General features: G+C 43.6%; 1 protein-coding gene across 12 annotated transcripts in view; it reads left to right on the top strand.

The window, feature by feature from the left end:
- Window positions 1-716: 716 nt before the first annotated feature.
- Window positions 717-22343, top strand: part of MYO1H (myosin IH) — a 57945-nt gene continuing 36318 nt past the window's right edge. For 3 of the 12 annotated variants that reach the window (XM_074920758.1, XM_074920770.1, XM_074920771.1), the window contains exons 1-9: window positions 717-880; window positions 1300-1486; window positions 2088-2230; window positions 4853-5074; window positions 6477-6536; window positions 9566-9732; window positions 13368-13554; window positions 16229-16350; window positions 18658-18755. In XM_074920758.1, coding sequence (XP_074776859.1) covers window positions 18744-18755 — 12 coding nt within the window. In that variant the 5' untranslated portion in view covers window positions 717-880; window positions 1300-1486; window positions 2088-2230; ... (4 more) ...; window positions 16229-16350; window positions 18658-18743. Of the gene's footprint in view, window positions 881-1299; window positions 1487-2087; window positions 2231-4852; window positions 5075-6154; window positions 6319-6476; window positions 6537-9565; window positions 9733-13367; window positions 13555-16228; window positions 16351-18657; window positions 18756-20790; window positions 20979-22343 lie in introns of those variants that run through there. The other 9 variants (XM_074920761.1, XM_074920763.1, XM_074920760.1 and 6 more) reach the window with 9 other exon arrangements.

Below are 22343 nucleotides of genomic sequence, written 5' to 3'. Positions count from 1 at the left end.
CGGCGGGGTCTCCCTCTGAGGGGGAGCGGGGCGGGAAAAAAAAAAAAAAAAAAAAAAAAGAAAAAAAAGCGGGGGTGGGGGGGTAGGGGGGTAGTGTTGGAGCTGGCCCTGTGAGGGGGATGATGGAGCCGGCGGCGGCGGCCCGGAGCCGCGGCGAGTCGGCGGCGGGGCCGGGCTCCAGCCCGTTTTTAAATTTCCCTCTCAGGAGCTGTCCAGCCTGGAGCATGCGCGGCCGCGGCCGCCCGCGGGGTCAGGGCCGGGGCAGGGCCGGGGGAGCGCGGCGTTTCCCGGCAGCCGCCGCAGCCCCGACCCCCCCGCACCCCCCCGCTCCTCATCCCGGCCCGCCCCGCCAGCGCCCGGGGGAGCGGGCTGTGGGGAGGGCGAGCGGGCCGGGGGGATTTAAAAGCAAAAGAAAGCCCCCTAAAAATATATAAAATAATAATAATAAAAAAAACCAACCCACAACAGACCCAGCCAACTTCTTGCAACTTTCCAGAGGGAGGACGGGGAAGGGGAAGGGGGAGGGGGGACCCACCCAGCGCGTTCAAACGGGCACCGGCGGTTGGGGCGGGCAGCGGGGGGGACGTGTGAGGGGGAGCGGGGGCAGCGCCTCGCACGGAGCTTTGCGCCGGTGCCCGGTGCCCGCCGAGCCGCGGCGGGAAGGGGAGGGGAGGCAGCGCCTGGGTCCGCCTCTCCCCCGCCCGCCCGCTGCTTTCCCCGCCGCTGGGCCCGCCGGGCCCGGGCCCGGCCGCCACCCCCTGCCCCTCCGCGGGAAGGTGCCCGGGAGCGGCGGCGGCAGGATTCCCTCAGGCGGGCCCGGCGGCGGGCAGCGCCCGGGGAAGGGAGCCGGGGCAGGGGCCGTCCCGCCGCCGCCTCAGCGGTGAGGGGCCGCGGCGCTGGGCTGCGAGGAGACGGCCCGGCGCGGGCTGCCGGGGCGGGGGGCGAGAAAATGGCGGGGCGCGGGGGCGAGGAGGAAGCGGGTCCCTGCCCTCACGGAGAGGGGACGGCTCCCCCCGGGGGCCCGCGGCCGCGGGGGCCAGAGGGTTTTCCTCGCTGTGCGGTGGGCAGAGGCGGAGGGGAAGCGCCTTCTCCCTGGCGGGGAGGGAAGGAGCCCGCGGAGCTCCCGGCCATCCCGGGGGACTGAGGGTGGTGCGGCCGGGAGAGCCCTGGGCAGGCTGGGGACCGGGCTGCGGGGTGCCTGGTAGGCGTGGGCACCTTTATTTACCTAAATTAATACATAAACAACAAATCGGAAATAGAAGGATTCTGACAACCATACTTCACTTACTTTTTCACCAGAGGATTTTAAGTGCAGTCTGGCAGTACAGGCGTGAGCGCAGGGCAGCGTTACCTCCAGGTACCAGAGAGACGGGGTCAAACGCCTGCACCGTGGTCAGACCTTGTACCAGCGGAGGGTCAGTCCCAGGAGCTTGCTGGGTCTTCTTGAGACCAGATTTTTCTTCCTGTTAGCCCATCATCAAAACAGGTACCGGCCCGACTTGCCGTGAAAAGTGGCCTTTATGTAGAAGCGGTTTGAAATCAGTGGTGAAACCAGGTCGTTTGGACCCTGCATAGCAAGGCGTAAATGTGGAAATACTTTAAAATACTTGCAGAATGAAAACCCAGAAGATCTCGTGAGAAATTTATTTCCTTGTGCTTGCTAGTTTACCTCATGGTATAGAGGGAACGAAACATGAGGACAGGGGAGATGCTTTCTTCTGCTGTTAATAAGAATCTGTTTGCTCTGATGAGCATCAGATCCCTCTCTGTTAATTACTGTCAATAGAAATTGAGAGTAATCAATACTTCTCAGCATCAAGGCCTATACCAGGCACATCTGAAGAACCAAAAAGCAGAATAAAAGAAAAAGTCAGAGTACTGCTAGAGCCTAAGGCATAGAGTTTGCACAGTTGCAAGTGTTCCCTTAATTACAGTGATTATGTTGTGTTGTTTTTGTAACATGACAAGGTCATCATACAGTCATTATATACTTACCTTGTAACTTTAAAAACACTTTTTAAAAAATGCATTCCTGTATCTTAATATTTGCAGGAGGGGTAAAGGTAAAAATACACTATTTCTTTTAGACTTTCTTGGAATCTGCTCAAGCCGTTATGTTGAACTTTTTGCTCGACTGGTTTCCTTGTAGCAGGACGTTGAGTGCAGGGATTCGTTTCTCTCGTTCCGGTGATTTGCATGCCTCCTGCTTGGAGGGGCCAGATTATAACAGGTAAGGAGTGGAAGGGTGGCTTTTACCCGTCTTGTTCGCTAGGGGAGCTTAAACTGAAACGTGAGGGGATAAAGAGCTTAGTTCTCCAAACAGAAGGTTACACAAGTTGCAACAAGGGACGTTCTAGTTAAAAATGACGAAGAAATTTTTCGCAAGGAGGGTAGCTCAACACTGTGGCAGGGCGCAGAGAGATGGTGAGTCTCTGCCCCTGGGGATATTCAGAATTTGAGTGGACAGAGCTCTGAGCAAATCGATGTTTGGCCCTGCTTTGAGCGGAGGTTTGGAGCAGAGGCCTTCGGAAGTCCCTTCCAACCTAAATTACTCTGTGACTCCGTAACGGTGGCGTGTGGTACTTCTTGGGAGACAGGCACATGGATATTTGTTGTGACTCCTTAGCAGAGCAGGTGGTGGAGTCTGCCAGTTGCCAGCTAAAACAATGTTAAAATTACCAAACAGATTTAAAAGCAGAGTTTGCTCAGTAAGCAGCAGGCCTTAGAAGTTACCGTGCATGTTTTTGCTGTTACATCCCATGTATTTTTTTCAGAAATTCTTTTGACTGTTCAGTGTTATGTCACCTCAGAGTTTGAATACAGGTAAACTGCAAATGGATGATTGGCTTTAGAGAGATCGACTGTAGCCAGTTTGTCCTTGTTTTAGGTGTTTTCTCGACAGTTAATGTTACACTGGAGCCGTTATGCTGTCCAAGAGAATAGTATGAAAAGGAGTATTAGTGTGTCTTGTTTTCTTACAGATGTTAGCTAGGTTCCTTTATGTGATTTAAAATGAGAGAATACAAGATATCATTTATAGTCTTGTCTACATTAAGGAATAGGGCAAATTCACCTGATGGAACTGATGTCATTTTTACAATGAATATTAGCAGAGAAATGTATGTTAGATATTTCTATTCATCCAGTTTCTACCTAATTTATTTTGGTGGCATGTAAAGACACACGTAGTCTTTAAGATAACATAATGTTCAGCAATTAAATTCTTCCTTTCTTTGGAGGTACTAGGTTGTAGCAAATAAATAATGCAATAAAACAAGAGAGGCAAAAGAGGGATTTGCTTTGTAAAGGCATTGACTTCCTTGTGTATGAATTTCTCCTAAAATTACCTTGAATTTCTATAGACTATCATTGAAACTGTAGTAGCTTCCCTTGGATGATGAACTGAATTCATTTTGCTAGCAGCTGAGGTCATTGTAAAACAAGTTTGTTTTATTTTCCAAGCTTTCAAGTGTGCGTTGAGACAATTAAAAAAAAAAAAAAAAAAAAAAGCGCAGGAGAGTTGAGGAACCCTCAAAAGCAGAGATTTATGAGAACTCTGTGAAGACTTTGATGATCTCCGTGTTCCATCTAGTCAGGCTGTAAAATCAAAATATTTCCCCCACCTCAGACCAATTTGGACTGGAACTTGTAGCTTCTATGTTGAACTCAGTGTGGCTGAAAAGCAGCTTCATGTTTACTCAGCATCTTTTTTGTCAAAGGACATTAGCGTGTCCTGACCCTCAATCTTCTTACTCCTCACTTGGCATGTTTTCTGATTATAGTTTTCATCCTTCTTCAGCTGAGTATCTAAAATGTGTGGAGAAAATAACGGTGTGAATGAAGATCAGTGCCCTCTAGTGAAACAGGGCGCTTCCAAAAGCGGGTAGTGCTGCTTAAAAAGGAGTAATTTCCTTGCACACTTCAAGCCAGCTTTGTTTTATGTGAAAGAGTGGATTCTTTAGCTCCTCCTTTATTTACCCAGGGCCTTTACAATTCATCCCTCCATTCCCCTCTGTACAAAAGCGAAATATTCTATTTACACTTTAAACGGCAACTTCATCGCGCCTATTCTCAGTGCCTGAAGAAGGTGGGAAGTACGTTAGACTTCATCCCCCCCACCAGCGCACAGATTCTGAGTTGGTGTTTGTATTCTTTCCCTCAGAAATAAAAAGCAGCTATTTCAATTACCCCAAGGTTCTTTTCCCAAGACATGTGCATTCATATCTGAATGAAACTAATGCGCAAGCGGATTCCCTACAACCCATTTTAAACACAGGAAACTTTACAAGCTTCCTCCTTCTATTACGATGCAAAAGCACTGACCGTTTTTTTTTTATTATTTATTTATTTTAGAATACTGTATCGTAACAAATTATACTTAAAAATCATTTAGTGTGAAATTGCAGATTAATCCCATGGGGATGGGGTTTTAGCACTCGTCTAGCCACTTGGGAGCATACAGATGGTGAATCTGAGTTGTACAAAAGGCACAATCACTGATTACATGCATGGATGTAACGGACAAAAAGGCCTTCCTCACGGCTAAGGTAAGGAAAACATGCTGGAGGTCCTAGTGCCTGGCTTGTTCAGAAAAAGCTGCATTCTAAAATGCCTTTATTGTTGAAAATATTCATAACATGCACCACAAACAGAGGGAAACCTGCTTTTTACTCCTTTTAGGATCCCATTTTTACTTTCTAAGGCAGTTACTCTTTTCTCACTCTTTTGTTGCTGTTGTTTTGTTTTATTGCATCTTTAGGCAACAAACAAATGGTGATTCCTTTAGATGGAGTTTGGCAGCTTCTCTCGCTGTCCTTGTTACTGAAACTAATGCCTGCTGTTCTCTGTTCAGCAGGGAGAAAGCTGTCATGCTCTGATTGAAGTACTGGGAGTCTGCCCCGTAAGAAATTAATCTTCATCCTCATGAAGATGATACTGCTGCCCTGTATAGCCGTGAAGTTAAAACTGCCATCTGACCTACTCACTGATTTTAATGTGAAATTGTTAACACTTAGGAACAAAATCCATCATGCTGTGTGATCCATCATAGTGCGTCCGGGTTCGTTAGGGTAAGGTGTGTCATCAGAAGGAGAAGTGTCTTTGCTGGTATCCTGACTTCATTTTTCTATGGGTTAAGGTGTAGTTTTTAGAGTGCAGTGTTACTGAATAATTCTGAATTTTAGGAAAAAAAAAAATAGTTGGGGATGGCTGCTCTGTTTACCTCAACTCCTCTCATTATATGTCTTTTAGAATTTCTGTAAAATGCTGAACAAAACTATGATTTATAATGTCTTTTGAGGCTGAAACCATCTCCCTGCTGTACATTTGCAGAGTGCCTGGAAAAATGAGCCTGGGGCTTCTAAATACCCCTGTAACACAAAAAATACAGAGCCGTTGTGATGTGTCTGCCTTAAGAGCTGGCAGAACCACAAAACCAGACCCACTAGGACACACAAAGCCCGACAATCTGTTTATAATTTAGCCACTTAAACCTGAGCATAGCACAATTTTATCTTTGTGAGTGGTCTACAAGAATATTTTGCCTTGATACGTGTCTATTTTGGGGCGAAACGTAGTTTATAGATAGTGTAATTGTGCAGCGCAGTGGTTATTATATACAATATTACGAAGCAAGTGTTGTGACAGGAGAATTCTGGTTGGCTGGCGTGTTTTCCACCACTTCGAATGTCCAACGTAATTGCTCTTATCACAGGCTGTTAGCAAATTTTAACCCTCAAAATTTTATTAAGGAGAAAGTGATCTCGGAGAAATGTAGTTTCAGTATATTTTTACTTAGCCTCCAGCAAAATAGTTACTTTCAGGAGTACAGTGCCTAATGCGGGATTGTAGAAATGAGAAAAATTAGGACCGAAGCTAAAATTGCTTCCTTGAACCATTCTGTTGTCTGTAGATGTCGTGTATGACAATTAGTATCAGCGTGTGCAGGAGGTAGTATCAATATCCCCTTCGTAAAACATGTAGGTGTAAAAGGTTGGAATAAAAACCTACTCTGACCCTTAAATTTTGATGGCCTAAATTTAGACAGTGAAGTTAGAACAAATCCCTGTACTATATAAGCACATTGTTAATGCTTTTATTTTGCGTTTTGGGGATAAAACTCAAACTTTTACAATGATCTTTTTTTCAATTCTAGAAGGAAATCAATATGCTGCTGACTGAGGGATATAATTTATGTTGTCGTTGGAAGAGACTGTTTCAGCAACAGATGATGCTGCGCACAAAAATGTTAGTTTTGATCTTACTCTTCCTGCAGGCTGCGGTTTATTTACAGCTGAAGAACACTGCAGAGAGTCATGTGTAGGTGTCACCTATTTCTTCACCGTAGTAACGAGCTTGTCCTAAAATATATATTTCTGATTGTTTTCAGCAAATCTGCGTGGATTGCGTTGTGCTGATAATGGCAGTGAATGCTTTTATGTATACCTACGCTGACATAAAGTTTTTCCTTTTTGTAGATGAAAAGATAGGGAAGAAGAGAAGAGGAAAACTTTGCAGCTTCCTGCTTTCAGCTTTGGGTAAATATACAACTTTTTGTCATAGAAGCAATGAGTGTTGAGCCCATGAGTACTTTGGGAAATGCATCTCTGAGGGGCCGTTTGTTGCCTCAGTTGGAGACGCAGCTGAATCTTCAGCCCTTGAAAGATTAAATGGGTTGTGTCACAGAGCGATGGACACCCAGAGCATGACTGATTAGTGGCAGAGAGCCCACTTTGGTCCACCTTGCCTCGCAGCAAGGCTGCTGTGATGTCAAACCTTGGCGGAGCAGAATTAAGTTTGCCCAGTCCGTTAGGCTGAGCCTCACGGAGAGGCTGAAGATCACAGTCTGGCCATGCTTAAACCGATATTTCTTACATAGAAATGCCAGCGACAACAGCTAGAGAAAGGCCAGAGTCTAGCTTGGGATTTAAAGTTTTGCAGAACTCAAATCTCCTTGATCACATTAGGCTTATTAACCATGACTGGGAATACTCAGTGGAGTATTCTTCAAGGTTTCTGGAGAAAAACATTAATAACAAATACACCATTTTTTCTTGGTTTCTGCAATATTTTCAGCATATACACTGACACGTTTTATCTCAAAAGAAAAATAACACCCATAGGATGTCAGGGTAATACTCTAAATACGTAAAGCCCAAATACAGTATCATAAAGAACTTTCATAATCCGTGACAGAACGATTGATTTCCATTTTCTTCCTAGCTTCTGTAAATCTTAGGTGAACACGTAACTAGTTTTACACGTGTATCGTACCTCATCAAAGCAAATCTATTTTCCTGCCAGTCGTTCAAGAGCATCGGGTGTTTTCTGGGATTCCTGGTTCTGAGGGTGGAGTATTTGCATAATTTTACAGGTGGAAGTATCCTGCAGAAACCCACACTGTGATAATTCCTTTGAAGTCAGCGAGACTATCGACAAGAGCGAGGATAAGCACATACATATTTTTCTCAGGACCTAAGACTGAAAAGTTAAGATTCCTTCTCTTAATAAGGCCATCATCAAATTAACATAATCAAGAAGTAGTCGCTTCTATTACACACAGCTTCTCTAGCAGGTATCCTGCTACCTCAGCATCTCTGTTCTAAACAGTACCGCAATTTAGATGAGTGTTGTTTCACATTTACAGAAATCTAATTAAACCATTTCTGCACCTTCCCTGACCAAAATTCTTAATTTCAGTAATTAGAAGACACCACAGTACAGACACGCTGTTTCATCAGATTTTAGGCTATGAGACTTAAAACTAACATTTTCAAAAGCATTTCATGGTTTGAAAGAATGGTCAATTAACCTTCGGTTTCCTGTGGGGAACCCTGCAAAGAACTGTCAACAGTTCAGTTTAGAGAGATTTGTCCAGTGACCTACAAGGCCACTAAGTTCACGAATGCATGTACCAGTGTCATCATAGATTTGTTTCCTGGGTTACTATCACGAGAATAAACCAATTGTTCAGCAGTTTCTGCTACAGTACGTAGGTGACCCACTGAACAGTGGGAAGTGCCTCGGTGCTACGATGCCCTCCAGTACAGCCTGTTCAAAGCTAGCACAGGAAAAACGAAAATCTCTGGTATCTTCAAGATGAATTATGTGTCTCTTCCTTCTTCCTTCCATAAGGTTCTTTTTTTTTTTTTTAAGATGAGGCCAGGGGGGAATTCATTGACTGCCTGCTGAGTTTCTTTGTATTTCGAATTCTCTTCAAATGGCAGTGTAAGATAAACATCTGATTATTCTAGTGGTGACAGTCTTCAGATTTAAGTGATAGCAACATCTCACTTCTTATTCCAAATTAAGGGCATTCTGTGGAGCAATAGGAATCGATTCAGGGGATGCACATGCTGAAGAAAGTCGGGTGTACCCATTCTGAGCCCTGTAAGAAAGATTACACCATCAAACTACAGTGAGCTGATTTTATTGTGAAATTGAAAAGAAACCAAGGGTCTAGTCCTGGCCACTGAAGCCAAAGAATTTCTGGTTTCATGGGGGCAGAATTAACCATAAATAAAATTATCTCCTGTGTAGGATTTGATACATGGAAGTTGAAATCTAGCAGCTGGCATTTGGCTTTGCTTTTATTTCAGCGCCCTGTAAGTGCAGGGTTGTAGCACCGTTTTGGAAGCTGCATGGAGAAGTGATTTTTTTTTTTTCTTTTACTCAGCATCAGAATGTTATCCCTGGCCAACTTGGCAAATGGATTTTGATGTATTTGTGCTCATCCTTACTGGTTGCCAGTTGTGTGGATTATTTCAGTGCTTTCCTACGCATGACTTTGAATGCCATGAATCCTTCTGTGAAGCCAAATTTAAAATACCAGGCAATTCAAAATGATGGCACTCTGCCGTCGGGTGAAATGAAAATAGTTCAGTGTCGTGTGAAACGTGGAGTTCCGACATTAAATCTGATTTTCCTGGCTTTTGTTATTTTGTCACACCCTTGGCACTTACACAAGCGTTGTTGGATTGTTGGAGTTGTTGCTTCATGATTGTAACTTTCTAGAGTACAGTTTAAAACACTTGAGTTGATCCTGTGTGATGGTCCAAACTTAAAATTTTAATAAGTAATCAGGGGGGTTTGCTTAAGCATCGTTTTGAATGCACATCTATATCTTTCTTTGAGATTTTCTTCATCGTAGTATGCACTCTTGCCTGAAGTAGTTCAGTTTATTATACAGGGCTCTGATTAGAATATATATTGTCATATTTTATCCATTAACGTAGGAATGGAGCAAGAAAAGGCTTCTTTAAACCAGAAAATGTTTACATTTTAGTGTTCCCTAAAAACTAAGAAGTTTCACAATGTTTGCAGAATGTCTTTTAGTGTGTAATGTCAGGGTTTCATTACCTTCCTTTCAAGTTATGATTTTAAAAAAGAAATCTAGTCCAAATGCCTTTTCTTACCATCTTTTTCATTTTTTCATTGTTTCCCTTGAATATTGAGAACTGGTGCCAAAGGTTCTTCTTACTCCCTCCCATATAGCAGAGGGTCATTTTTGAGCAGCTGAGGGAATCGGATAATTCATCCTTTCTCATGGTTTTTATCTTCGATATAGGAAAAGCAGTTCTGAAGAATTGGGACTCCGGGCATGCTCTGGTCTCTGGGGTGCAGGGGAGCAGCTTCCCCGCCCCTGCCTGTGCCACCTGCTCCGATCCCACAACATCCCCTGTTGCTCGCTCCAGGCTACCGCCCTGCACCCCTCCTGTGGGAAGCTGCTGCCAGGCAAGTCTGGAGAGCTGGGGGGAGCGGGATAGTGGGAAAGGAAATGAGCTCTGGAATAAAGAGCAAAGATAGAGCTGGAAACAGAAGTTAAGTTCTTAATTCAATGATTGCAAATAACGTCACAAAGTGTATGGAATACCAGTCGTGGGTCTATTAGAAACAATCAGATTTACAGCATGGTGTTGAAAATGTAAACTTTGATCCCTCAAATGTTTCCTATTTGGAATTTATCACTAAAATGACTGATTAGTTCTGTTAAGCAGATAGTGCCATAATGTGGTTGTCAGTGCGGTGGTCAGCTCTTCTGTAAAACAGGTAACACCCCTTTCTTTTCCTATGCTAGGGCTTCTTTCATTAGTTTTTATAAAACTTTCAGATGCCTTGATGGAAGAAGCTGTAGAAATGAAAAATGTCATCATCATTTGCTATTGCAATGAAGGAAAAAAAATTAAATTTCCTCACAGAAAAAGAAGTCGTTGTATGAATTCAGCTTGGCCCAGTTCCACAAATCCTGATGATCACTGTTCAGAAAAATAGGCTCTGACTTTGAAAAAGTTGCAGAAAGGGATCTGTAGGCAACCTCTTCCAGATCAATTGTCTGGGAAATGCGACATCTTTTTGTTATGAGTGCCTTGAACTCCCTTCAAAGTTGTGAATTTAATTCAGCCACGTTTTAAATCTTCAGTATGCTAACCCGCTTTAGATTTCTGACATAAGGAATTGAATGTCATTGTTAGAGTTTTTCACCATGCTTACATCTGTCTTTCAAAGGTGCCACATACCTGTGCGACTCACAGGATGAGACCAGGACAGAGGGATGTGAAAATTTCACAGAACACGCATCTTGGCATTGACCAAAGTCATAGGGCTCAAGTGAGAATCAAGTTAGCAAAACATTTGATTCTTCCAGTGAAAGGTGCAAAAATTAATATATTCAATAATACTTGGGAGGGTTTAAAATACAGAGAGAGATGTGTGTGTTTATCTATGTATGCAGGTGTATGAGGACAAGGCCACAGAGATCCCTCTGTAAGTTATTAGTTATCTTCCACAGTCAACAATTTGTGTAAATACGGATATGTACACAGGTCCTTGCACTCATACCCCTGAATTCCCACCAGAGACACACAGCTGTGCATCCTAAGAGCAGTTTTTTACTGAGTGCAGGTAACACCTGCTACAAGTAACAGAATTCTCCAGACCTTCAGTGCTTCTGTTTTCCCAAGTGCTGCAGGACGTGAGCTGGATAGACTTCAGACTGAAGGAAGTACAGACATTCTTCTATTAGTTTTTTATAACTGTCATTTCTGAGGACTGTGATTGAAATCTACGCCCTGTTCTTCTGAGTGCTACACAGATGCAAAGGTAGTCATGGCTCAGGCACCAAAGATCTTCCTGCCTCTGTTGGTTGATTCCCATCTGAGTGTGGCCACTGAGCAGCAGACAGAGGTACAGTCAAGTGCAGGAGGTTGTCACCCAGAGCGTGGGGTGACTGTTTCTCGGTGCTTTCAACCCAAAGGAGACACTGGAGGAAGGGAATAGTTGCTCCTCCGTTGTATTTTAGCAGTGATGTGTTTGTGTTGTTCTAATGTGGCCATAGAGAGTCCCCTCGTCAGGTTCTCTCTGTACAGGAAGGGAAGTGTGAAGGAAAATAATGGGTCAAATTATATATTTGCACATTCTTTCAGAATAAGTCACGCTGGGGAGAAGCTGAAATGCTCAACTGTTCTTTCTTTCCTCAGAAGTCACAGAGAACAGATTTAAAATGCAAAGCGTGACTTTGCAGGCCTGTACATGTCAGGGGGGAGGGGAGCAGGGGATAAAATGCCATTAGCGGCACGTTGCGCGAGCATCGTTAGACATTGAGAAAGATATCATTAGATTAAAAAAGTGTCTTCACAGAGAAACAAAAGGCGAGCCAAGGCACGGGGCGTCAGGATTGCCCAACTCCAACTTCAGAGTCATCGCTGCTGACAATAGATGCGCAGGCAAGCTTCGCCTGGGAGAGGCTACCAGTCCCAGGCAGGGTCCACGCCGTGCTGACAGACACTGACTGTCATTCTAGCCAAATAAACAGTCAACAGGGCTCCACGTCTCCCCCTCGGTTCAAGATTAATTACTCATCTAAAATGACAGCTACTGTCTAGTGCCTAAAAGTTGTCAGGCGCCGTATCGCCCATTCATGTTTCTTCAAGGACAAATGGTTTCATTTCTCTTGGGCGCGTTTCTGAATTTGTCTGACTGTTCAATTACGTCTTTGAAAGTGCTTAGCAAAAGCTGACAGATTTCTCCTATTTTTATTGCTGAGGCTGAATAGGAAGTAATCTGTTCATCATCTGTAATGTCTATCAAGACAGCTAGTTTCTTCATACATTCAAATTCTCTTTCCCGGATTTATTTTTTTATAACACTTAAGTAAAAGAAAAGCTCAGCAATTTTGCTACAATCCTTGGAGCATTACCTAAAAAAAAAATACTGATCCTGCTAAACTCCTGAAAATTGGCACTGGAATAAGAAGTTGGGCACCTATTTTTCTAGTTCTATTTTTGTCTTGACGAGTAGATATAACCTTCTTGCATTATATATTTTGTTGGTCTAGAACGGGCCGTTTAATGGTTAGATGAATTCCAATATACGGGTGTGCAACAGAAAAAAAAAGAATCTGTTGGAGTTATTCATGTGCTTTTGGATTTGATTTCCTTCCTACTTCCTTATTTAATAACTAGGTTCCTTAAGACTCCTTAAGCTTGAATGACCCATGTTTTGTTGCCGGGTCTATTCCAATGACCCCTGCCAAGACCCCTGCCCCAGTTTGTCTATCAGACAAAAATGAATCTATTCCAGGAGCTATCAGTTCCCATTATCTCTAATTGAGCCTGACAGGTGGAGACAGGCCTCATTATTTTTAATTGGGCCCTATAGTTCTAGAGTTAAATTAAACACAATTTAATGCAGATAGCTCATATACATTGGTATGACAGAGTCAAATTGTATTTTAAGTTTAATGAAACAACAGTTTTTGTTTCCAGGCTTTGCTTTTACATAGTTTTACAGCTTTGAGCTCTGCGTTATTTAAAACTTGCCTATTGCATGATGACACGTACATTAATTAGAATCTGACCTGATCGTGCACCCGTTGAACCTTTTCACTACACACACTTTTATACTTTTATACATAATGTAGGCATAAGGTGGGGATGAGCAACTCTTTACTCTCTAATAAGCTCAGACTGTCTGAGATAGATGGCCAAGCTAGTTTGAAACAGATTTACAGTCACTAGCCGTGCGAATATCAGAAAGCTTTCCCAAAACTCCTGAGTGGAAGTTTTATTCAGAATCTAAACATGAAGATACCTCTGTATACCTCAACAGGGGCATTTTTTACTGCTTCGTAGTGGAGCATCTGGCCTTTTTCTATCATGAAGCAAACATTTTTGTCACTATTAGGTGGTGCTTTTCTGCAAAGACACCCCTGAATAAAGAAGAATTAGACAGTTAGACAGGTGCATGTTGCTCTAAATATTAGAGATGAATGACTTCTCGTTGGAAGGACCATACCAATCCATGCTGATGAGGGAGCCAGTCTCAGCCCTGCAAGAGTTTGTAAGATCATTCTCTGTGCTCTTTCTTTGCAGTGAGTCAGCAGTGGGCTGCAAGACAAAGTCAATTTTTATTGCATCTTTAGCTTTGCCGGAGTTATTGAAGCAGGTAATCTATCAACGATACTCCTCTTTGGATTAAAGATCGTGGAAGCAAGTTTCCTAATTACAGAAGGCTTTGATTAAATATTGGATTTTCAGATGCAAGTTTCCCTTTACACAGGTAAGGTTAACAGATACTTCTTTCAAAGGACATTTCCTTTAATATATTTTCATTTGCTGTAGCTCCCTCTTCAGCTTTGCTTGAAGGTCACGTAAATAAACTACACCACTTCTCTAATGAGATGTGACACACATAATCAAACTGGACAGTTTTTCACAAAATGGGTGTTTAGGAATCCAAGACAAGTATGCTTCTGTTTGGAACGGCAGGAACTCTAGCCTTCTTAAGAGCTCAAACAACTTGCATTTAGTAATTACATATTGTGTGTTTAATTAACAGATACTTAATCATGGAAATTCTGTGTCATCAAGCCTATAGGCTGGGATTGTCCTGGATAAAAAGGATGAGGATTACCCAATGTTTATATAGCCACTGTACCTTTCTAACTGCTTTCCTTGGCCTGAGCACAGGCATCCTTTCCAGACCAAAAGTCAGTTATGGCTTACTTCTGGCTGTCTCTAAAGTTTCTTCTGCAGCATAGAGTAACATCTGAATGAGTAGTTTGTTCTACTGGACTGAATCTCTAGCTTTTTCTCCCTGCATTGCTTTTTTTGAACAAAGGTGCCATCATAGATGAAAGGGCTGCTCTACCTTCATTTTTCCTGTGGGGACTGACTGTCACTTTCAGGTGGTAGATACCATTTGATTTGTTTTTCAATTTATTAATTTGCAGGGAGGCACTTTATGTTTTAGAGCAACAGTAGGGAATATTTTCCATGCTGAAAGTCTACTAGGAATCTCAGGTAGTACTGTTGTGACATACTGTCACACCCTTCTCCCACCTGCAGCTCTCCTGGGAATGCTCCTCCACTCCAGGGGCACACACTGCATTCCCAAACCCCAGCCACAAGGCAGGGTTTCTCTAACTCACTGCATCCTTCTCCGGAGGTGTAGCCGCATTGCACAGAGCTCCTCAAACCACCCCATCCTCCCCCCCTGCGAATTCACTGGGGTCAGTGATGGGAAGCTGGAAGGGGAGTAGCTCAGACAGGTGGAAACTGTGGTATGGGGGAGAGGGCTGGAGATTAGCAGGGAGAAAAACCAGTGCTAGAGAAAGGAAGGGAAGAGTCAGACCAGAAGCTTGCAGGACACAAGTCAGTGATGGTGTTCAGGCTGTAGGACAGAATCCCCTTTCCCCCATTCCAGGGAGAAAATGGGGATGTAAGGGAATGGTATCATTTCTCCCCAAATATTTTTAATTGAAGTAAAAACAGTTACCAAAATAGTATTTTTTTTTTTAGTCCAACCACTCACTTGAAGGTATATCTGATAGCATCTCTAGAATTAATTTTTCATGCCCACATTCAGTATGCACATTCTACTTTAGACATAGCTAAATGCACGAGCTTCTCAGCTCTTCTACTCATTAGGTATTTTTGTTAGCTTTAGCTTGGCCAGCAGAAAAACCCTCTTTTCCTAGCACTGCAGGAGGTCCCTGCTGTGACAGGCTAAAATACCAAAAGATACAAGGGGTCTGTCATATGCTGTTGTCCTTTTGATTGAACTTGGAGAGAAAAGGCTTTTGTATAGCTTGTGGCCAGTTAGCCAGCACACTCCTAATATTATAGGCACAGATTTAGTGACCTGCATGAGAAGTGAGATTGAAATAGATTTATTACAGCTTTACGTGCCCCTAGAAAAACCTTGTACCTATGTTGGGGATTTTTAATGGCTTCCTCATACATTAGCATGTGGGCACTGCACAGCAATTTATATCTGAATATTCACAACAGCCGAGCAAGGCAGAGGGAGTATTGTGAGTCATATTTTACAGATGGGGAAGTGAAGCTTTGAGGGTGTATTTATGTGATGGAGTACACTGCTGTGGAAAGATCGAGATGAGGTAGACCTGAGTGGCTTGGATCCTCGAAGGCAGGCTGGGTTTTTACACACATGCTTGCTTTTGTACAGCATTACTGTGTACAATAAGCATTTTCTGGGTAAATTCACACTAGAGGCTTGTGTGCTGCATCCAGGTGTCACAAATCCTGACCCACCCTATCAGTCCCCTTTCTGTGCAGACATAAGCTCCCTAGATCATTTATTAAATTATAATAAATGGATTTATCATTCCCAGTTATTATCGAAACATATTTGAAAATCGAATTTTGCTGCTCTGTTTAAGCCACCTGTTGGTTTGTTGTTTTTTTTTTCTGTCCTCATGAAACTATGATGCCTGGCCTGCTGAGCCCTTCTGGGCTGCCAGGCAGGAGAGCTTGTGCACAGCAGCTCACGCTGGAGCCGCTGGCTCCCGAGCTGACATGCGTAGAGCCGGCAGAAAGGATGCAAGACACCTCCTCTGGGAGCATAATGACCTCTTTCAGCTACAGAGCTAAAATGCTTCACGTGTCACCCCCTCTGTTGTTAGCAGTCGAGCAAAGTTAACAAAAATATTACTTCCATATCTGTTGTGCTAATTAACTTCCGTGTGTTCCAGTACTCGAGTCAAGTCACAGCATTGCTTGCTTGGGAAATTTCTGTCTGAATGCTTCCCAGTTTAGGGTGAAACTTTAAATCCTTGTTCTAAGAAATTCCTTCCAATTCCAAGTGCAAACAGAAGGATATGCTCATTTTAAAAGAAGTGACAAGAACAAAGGTTGATTGTATTGCATGGACCAATGTAAAAGGTATAGACAGCACTTTGTCAGACATTATTTTTTATGTTTTTTTCCAGAATGCCAAATCCACCAGAAGACCATGAGACCCAGGCCATGGGAAGGTGGATTTTCCTGTTCCAAATACTTCTCTGAGTGATGCCAGTAAAAATTCAAATGTAAAACGAGGCCCCTTTTACAGGTAGCAAAACTGAGGCGTTCAGTGACTTGTTCAGTAGGCTGTATCACATTGGCACGATTTCTCATTTGCCTTGTGAAGATGAACTTTTTAATGGGATACCTTCATCATACCTACACCCCCTTGTTGCTACCCAAGTTTCATGGATTGTCAGGGCCATACTGGATTGATATTAAAGAATTATAAGAAGAAAAGGCTTCTGTTTATAACAGCCCCTTTCTTCAGGGTTTTAAATCTTAAGGCGTGCTGACTATCCAGGGGACTGCCCTGGCTCTGTCAAGTAGTTGTGTCTATTGATGGCACATCTCCTGCTCAGCAGTGCTGAGATTGCTGGCTGGGCCTTAGATGCAACATGAAAATAACGTATTCTAACCTTAAAGTGACAGAAGAGCCTTTGCATCTGGAAATATTCGTCCTTGTGTGACTGTGCTGTTAGTGAGGCGCGGCGTGGTTTGGGGAGCCTCACAGAGAGCAGGTTGCAGGTTTGCTGTATTTTACCCGGATCAAATCATCTCCTGTTCCCTCTGGGGTTTTTTTGTCTGCTTTGTTTGTTTCCTCTCAACTGGCTTGAGAAAGAATGTGAGTTATAAACAAAAGATGTCAAGGATTTAATTTAGCTAGTCAAAAAATACTCTTTTCAAATGGTAAAACTGAGGCTGAAAGAGGGGTCTGAGCTGGCAGTTTGAAAGGACTTTTTCTCAGTGCTGTTTAGCCAGCACTGGCCCCAGCAGGGTTGGGAGAGACTCGGGTCTGAAGCTGATGAATCTGCCCTGTGCTACCTCTGACACAGCACCACTATTAGACCTTGTCTGCTAGCCTGCTTTCTTCTTTAAATAATATATACCGGGAAGCCCCACAAAATTCACTGGCTGGCCTGCAGTTATGTGGAGAACAGATTAAGAAGGAAAACAAAAGTATTTTGGAATTTTTAACAGAGCAGAAAAGCAGTCCTGTTTATTACTTGGGATGTTTGGAATTAATGAGTTCAGGGGTGAATAATTGATAACCATTTTAACACAAGCAAGAATTCAATTAAATATGAAGAAGAGGAGGCTGGGCATGGGGTAAAGAATTTCTCTTTCCCTTTTGACTGCAAACAATCCTTTCGGATCTGGTCACTGAAGACAACTGACAATGAAATGGGTGTGTGAAAGAGGAGGAAACCAGATATTATGTTACTTAAAAGTCATTCATCATGTCACAGACAGGCAGGAATCTGAACTCCTGAAATAAATAATCACTGAAGGTGATCTCTCTACACAAAGGTACTGCAGCATGAAGCCACTTCCAACCACTAAAATATTCCTTCTGTAATTAGGCCAGGTACCCAAGTGCTGTGCTTGCAGTATGTCTGAAGAAGAACAGGACACGTTAAAATGATTTCCTGGGTGAGACACCTCTGCAAACTGTCTGCAGAAAGGAGCTTACTGCTCTGTCGTGCAGGTGGGAACACAGGGCAGTGCACTCATCTCTGGTTTTGCCAACGTGGGTGCTGGAGTAAAGCAGGATTCTGGGTTAAATTCTCAAGCCTGAGTTGCAAAGACTGCTTGAAGAGCCCCATTCCTATCTGCCCATCGTAGCACCGTGGCTCCAAGTACAAAATTAATTGTCATTTTGCATTTGTCAGCACAGAATATTATTTCCTTTTGTCTTTTAATTCCATACTCGTTTTTTCACATCAAACAGTACAGGCCAGTTTACTGAAAATAGTGTCTGTGTAAAAAGAGAGTGACTTTGGGATGAGGATGGGCACAAAAACTTCTGTCAGGAAAATAAGTGATTGTGAGGGATCAATACAGCACGTGCTTCCCGGAGTTTGGGCATCGTGTTTTGGTTTTCCATCTCTCACAACGCTCAGTGGTACACCCAGCTCCGCGCTGCTGCCTAGCCCTGCAGGAACTAATGAATTTTCCTCAATGTTTCTGCCCTGAGGCCAATAATACACCTTCATATGCTTTTCATCTATGTATTATACTGTGTCATATTATATTAATTTTTTAATTTTCCTCTCGCTTTCCTGAAAGGTGTCTAAAGATCTAAACTGAGTGGCTTTGCAGTGTTTGTCAGCATTTCCTATGGTGCAAGTGTACGGTGGGGCTACAGAGGTTAGTCTGTGGGACTGTTAGCCTGACCCTTTGCTGCTGAGTTTTCTGACGTTAGCCCTCCTCACTCTTTGTTCTGCACAGCCACGTGCTCTGCGGTTCACAGAAATACGCACGTGCACTTTAGATGCACCACACGATACATAATGGGGAATGAATTGCTAGATAAACCTGAAAGAATTTAATAAATGTTCTGTCTTTATTTAAGCGGCTGTAGGAACTGCTTGAAGCTCGAGGTCTACTTTTTCATCAGCTAATGTGTGTGGGACTGAGCGTGAGGACGGTGCAGCGAGGATGCCAGCAGAGGTAGGACTGCCTCTCCTTAGATCTGGTTACAAACGCGTCAGGACCCTGTGGAAGAAAAAAGGAGAATACATTATGTGAACGTGAGAGTTGAGTATTCATTCTAACACTGTTTGGAGTCCGTTTTCTTTACGTTAGGTCTGTATCCATGCCTGTGCCCTACGGCAGGGAATGGCACATTGCACAGTGGGGTGAAGAGACGGGAGAGGCTGCAGCAATGCAGGGAAGTTAGTAAAATTTAGTGTGTGAGCTGGAACCGCATTAAAGATTAATATGTAGTCTTAGCACCTGTTCCTCCTTTGTAGGATATCTGCACTTTTAATTTTTAAGCATGTCTTAGCCTCAGCCTGGGAAGAGAGATACTATAACCAAGAGAATATACATTATTAACCTTAAAGCTTTCAGCTCGAGTCAGCTCCTACAGCCTCTAACATTCCAGTTTCTCAACAAGCAGATGAGCACCCACCACCGGGTCTGCAACACTGGCACGGTCCTGGATTGGGCTGACTCCAGGGGCAGTTTTAATAGAGCAGAAGGATGCCCTCACTTATTTCAGTAGTTCGTAATTAACATATAATGCCTATACCAACTCATCAAAGATCACTAGTGCCTGCAACGTAATCTCAAGGAAGATACAGTTTCTAGTTCTTATCTTGGAAAAGCGGCCACTAAATGTATGCAGGTACCATAGGACAAAGTCCCTGACTCCCACAGTAAATTATTGATGGTAGTCATTAGGGTGAGAACGTTGTCTCCTAGCTAACTGCACAGTGTTACGAAGGACCTTAAACAAGTTCAAAGCACCTTTTGAATGGTTTAGCTGGAATAATTGTTAACAGCTGACTTTAACAGCATTCAAGATGGATACCCAGGTAACTTTAATTATTAGTGGCTGTAGTGATAGATGTATTGCAGCTAGCTAGAGATGTAGTTCCATATGACATTTCTGTTAACTGCATTAGTAAATATTTGAGTAGTGCATTTCCATAGGCTAGATGGTGGTATAATGATTTTGAAATAATACTTTTTATAAAGCACACAACTGATAGAATTCAGTCACAAATATCTAGACTCATTTCAAAAACTTCCTGGTGCCAAAGTGTGTGTTGCGTTTAGCTCGGACAATACGCCTTCAGCAGTAAGAACGACTTTTATCCTTGATGCCTGTGTATTCATAAATGTTCACTTTCTGTCTCTGCTGGCTAATTTAATTTAGTGGACTTCGACAAAGAAATTTCTTGGAAGCTGTGACAGGGGTGACATCTCACTTGCATGCTAATGAAGCCTTGACAGAGGAGATGACAGATGGAACTCCAGGATCAAACCAGCTACTTTTCTCCAACAAGATATTAAAATTCAGAGGTTTATAACAGCTCTTGCATTTGAGGTGCAGGGTTCTCAGTGTCTGCTGATGACTTTCTCTTGCCTTAGACTGTAGCAAAACTTCCAGGGAAAATTCTGTAAGACCTCTGTCGCAGTACTGCGTCACTAACACAGACTGTTTTCTTGAATAGTCCCGTTTAGTCTTTCTGAATTCTTAGGAAGTTCTGAAGCTGGCCACTCTGGTCGCATTCTTGGCGTGACACTGACTCCAGTGATCTCCATCGAATTTCGTCACAAAACCTGGTGACAGTTTCTGTAGGACAGACATGCAGGTAACATTGACAGTCTTGGTCCAGAGCTGACTCGTAAGCGGATGAATGACATGGTGAAATTCTCCTGATCTGCTTGACAAACATTCCACTCGCTGCAAAAAAACTTGGTTAATCCTCCATTGATTTATTACGCTTCAGTGTGTGGAGACCTGCTCAAAGGAAAGAAGTTTTCTTTGCACCTCCTTTTCTCCTCTTCCCCACAGGAAATTGTTGTCTGTGTTTGGGAGGGACACTAGAGTTCCCACTCACGATGCGTTTCGTGAAGGTCAGTTGTGCAGCAGAGGTGGTGTCTGCAGAGGAACCGTGGTTGAAAAGCTTGGCAGGGAGCTGCTCCATCAAGTGACGGGGCTGGAGAGAGTCAGCTCGGTACATGAGGAGGAGGAGGCCCTTGCAGGCTGGGGGGGGTTCCGGGAAGGAGTGACACTGAGTGGCTGGGGAGAGGCGCTGGAGCCAAGGTGGTCAGCTGGGAGCAGCGGCAGCGGCACGGAGCAGAGGTGGGAGCCAGGCTGGAGCTCTGCAGCTGGCACTGCGAAGCCCAAATGACAGAGCTCGATGCTGAAGCCAAAGAGAAGTAAGCAAATTATTCCCAAATAGAAGGTGACCAGGGCAGAACCTAATAGAGCATTTGAGCTGCAGATAGCAAGTCAGAGAGGGAAATTCAGTGACCAAAGGCAAGAGAGGAGTTAATTTTTAATTAACCATAATTAATTCCTTCCACATCTTACGTCTGGCGATAGCACAGAGTGAAAGGAAGCAATAGTGGGTTTGCTTCGATGTGTCATAGTACCAGAGAGGGAGGCAAAGGGATCTATTTTAGTGAGTCAAAGTAACGACTGCCAAACTCGGAGGTGATGTGGGTGTCTGGCTGCACAATGATCCTGTTAAGCCTGTTGGTGTTCTGCTTATTGCAACACTGAGGGTTTTTTTTTACTTTGTGTGTGATTTTCAGTGTTGCTACTCACTAGTGTGTGGTTTAGCTGAATGGGAGACAGCAGAGCCCCCTCGTTCAGTGATCCAGGCTTAAATACAAGAACAGCCCACGGGATGTCCTAGGTAGCTTGCCACTGAGGCTTTAAACTCATATAGGAATGAGGGAATTTCTTTTTAATAATAGTTGTAGAAGGCTCAAAAATAAATCCTCCTTAGGAAAAAAAAAGTATTTTATCGGATTAAAAAAAAAAAGTAATTCTTATCTTTCGCTTTTAATGTATATTTGTTTGACAGATCCAGACTGATTAACAGCTTTTAGTAGCTGAGGGCTTTTGCAACCTTGCTGTGAAAGTTTTTCTTCCCACTGTTATGTTACAGTTATTAGGGAAAAAAAAATCCCAAATGTTCATAGAAAAACTCATTTGCTCTTGCCAGATAACCCCACGCAGCTTCTTTAGCCCTCCTGGTGTTAAACCTGCTCCTTCTTTATTCATCCTCACAGAAAAAAAAAAACCAGCCAGGACCTGCATTTCTCCTTTCCAAAAAACCCAAAATGGTGTTACCCTGTTCCTTCTCAATTTGTCCTTTGGAAGGTCAGCTTTAAAGACCATAAAATCAGCACGGTAATCCTAACAGGATCCGTGAGTAATTCCTCAGGCAATAGCTTTGTGTATCCGCACCCCATGTTTCCCCAACTCTGGAGCCCTCGCGTTGTGCCAGTGCCCGGGTGTCCCCAAGCCTCTCGGCAGGCCACCGGCTCCTCCTTCCTGGAACAGTTTATTAACTGGCCCTAATCTGTCGGGGACAGGAGCAACATCCTCCTATTTGCTGAGCACTGAATTCTGAATTTGCAAAAAGAGCTGCAAGGCGTGGAGGAATTTCTGCTATTAAAAATCCAGCTTGCTTCCCTCCCTGTCTGGTGTCAGCGAGCGCTGCGCTCGCCGCTCCGCCTGGGCTGGGACACGCGGGGCTCTTCAGGGAGCAGGGGGGGGGGGATGTGGCCACC

The sequence above is a fragment of the Athene noctua genome, chromosome 17 (genome assembly GCF_965140245.1).
Source record: "Athene noctua chromosome 17, bAthNoc1.hap1.1, whole genome shotgun sequence".
NCBI classification, from domain to species: domain Eukaryota; kingdom Metazoa; phylum Chordata; class Aves; order Strigiformes; family Strigidae; genus Athene; species Athene noctua.
Note: the sequence above shows the minus strand (reverse complement) of the source record. Positions and strands in the feature narration are given on the sequence as shown.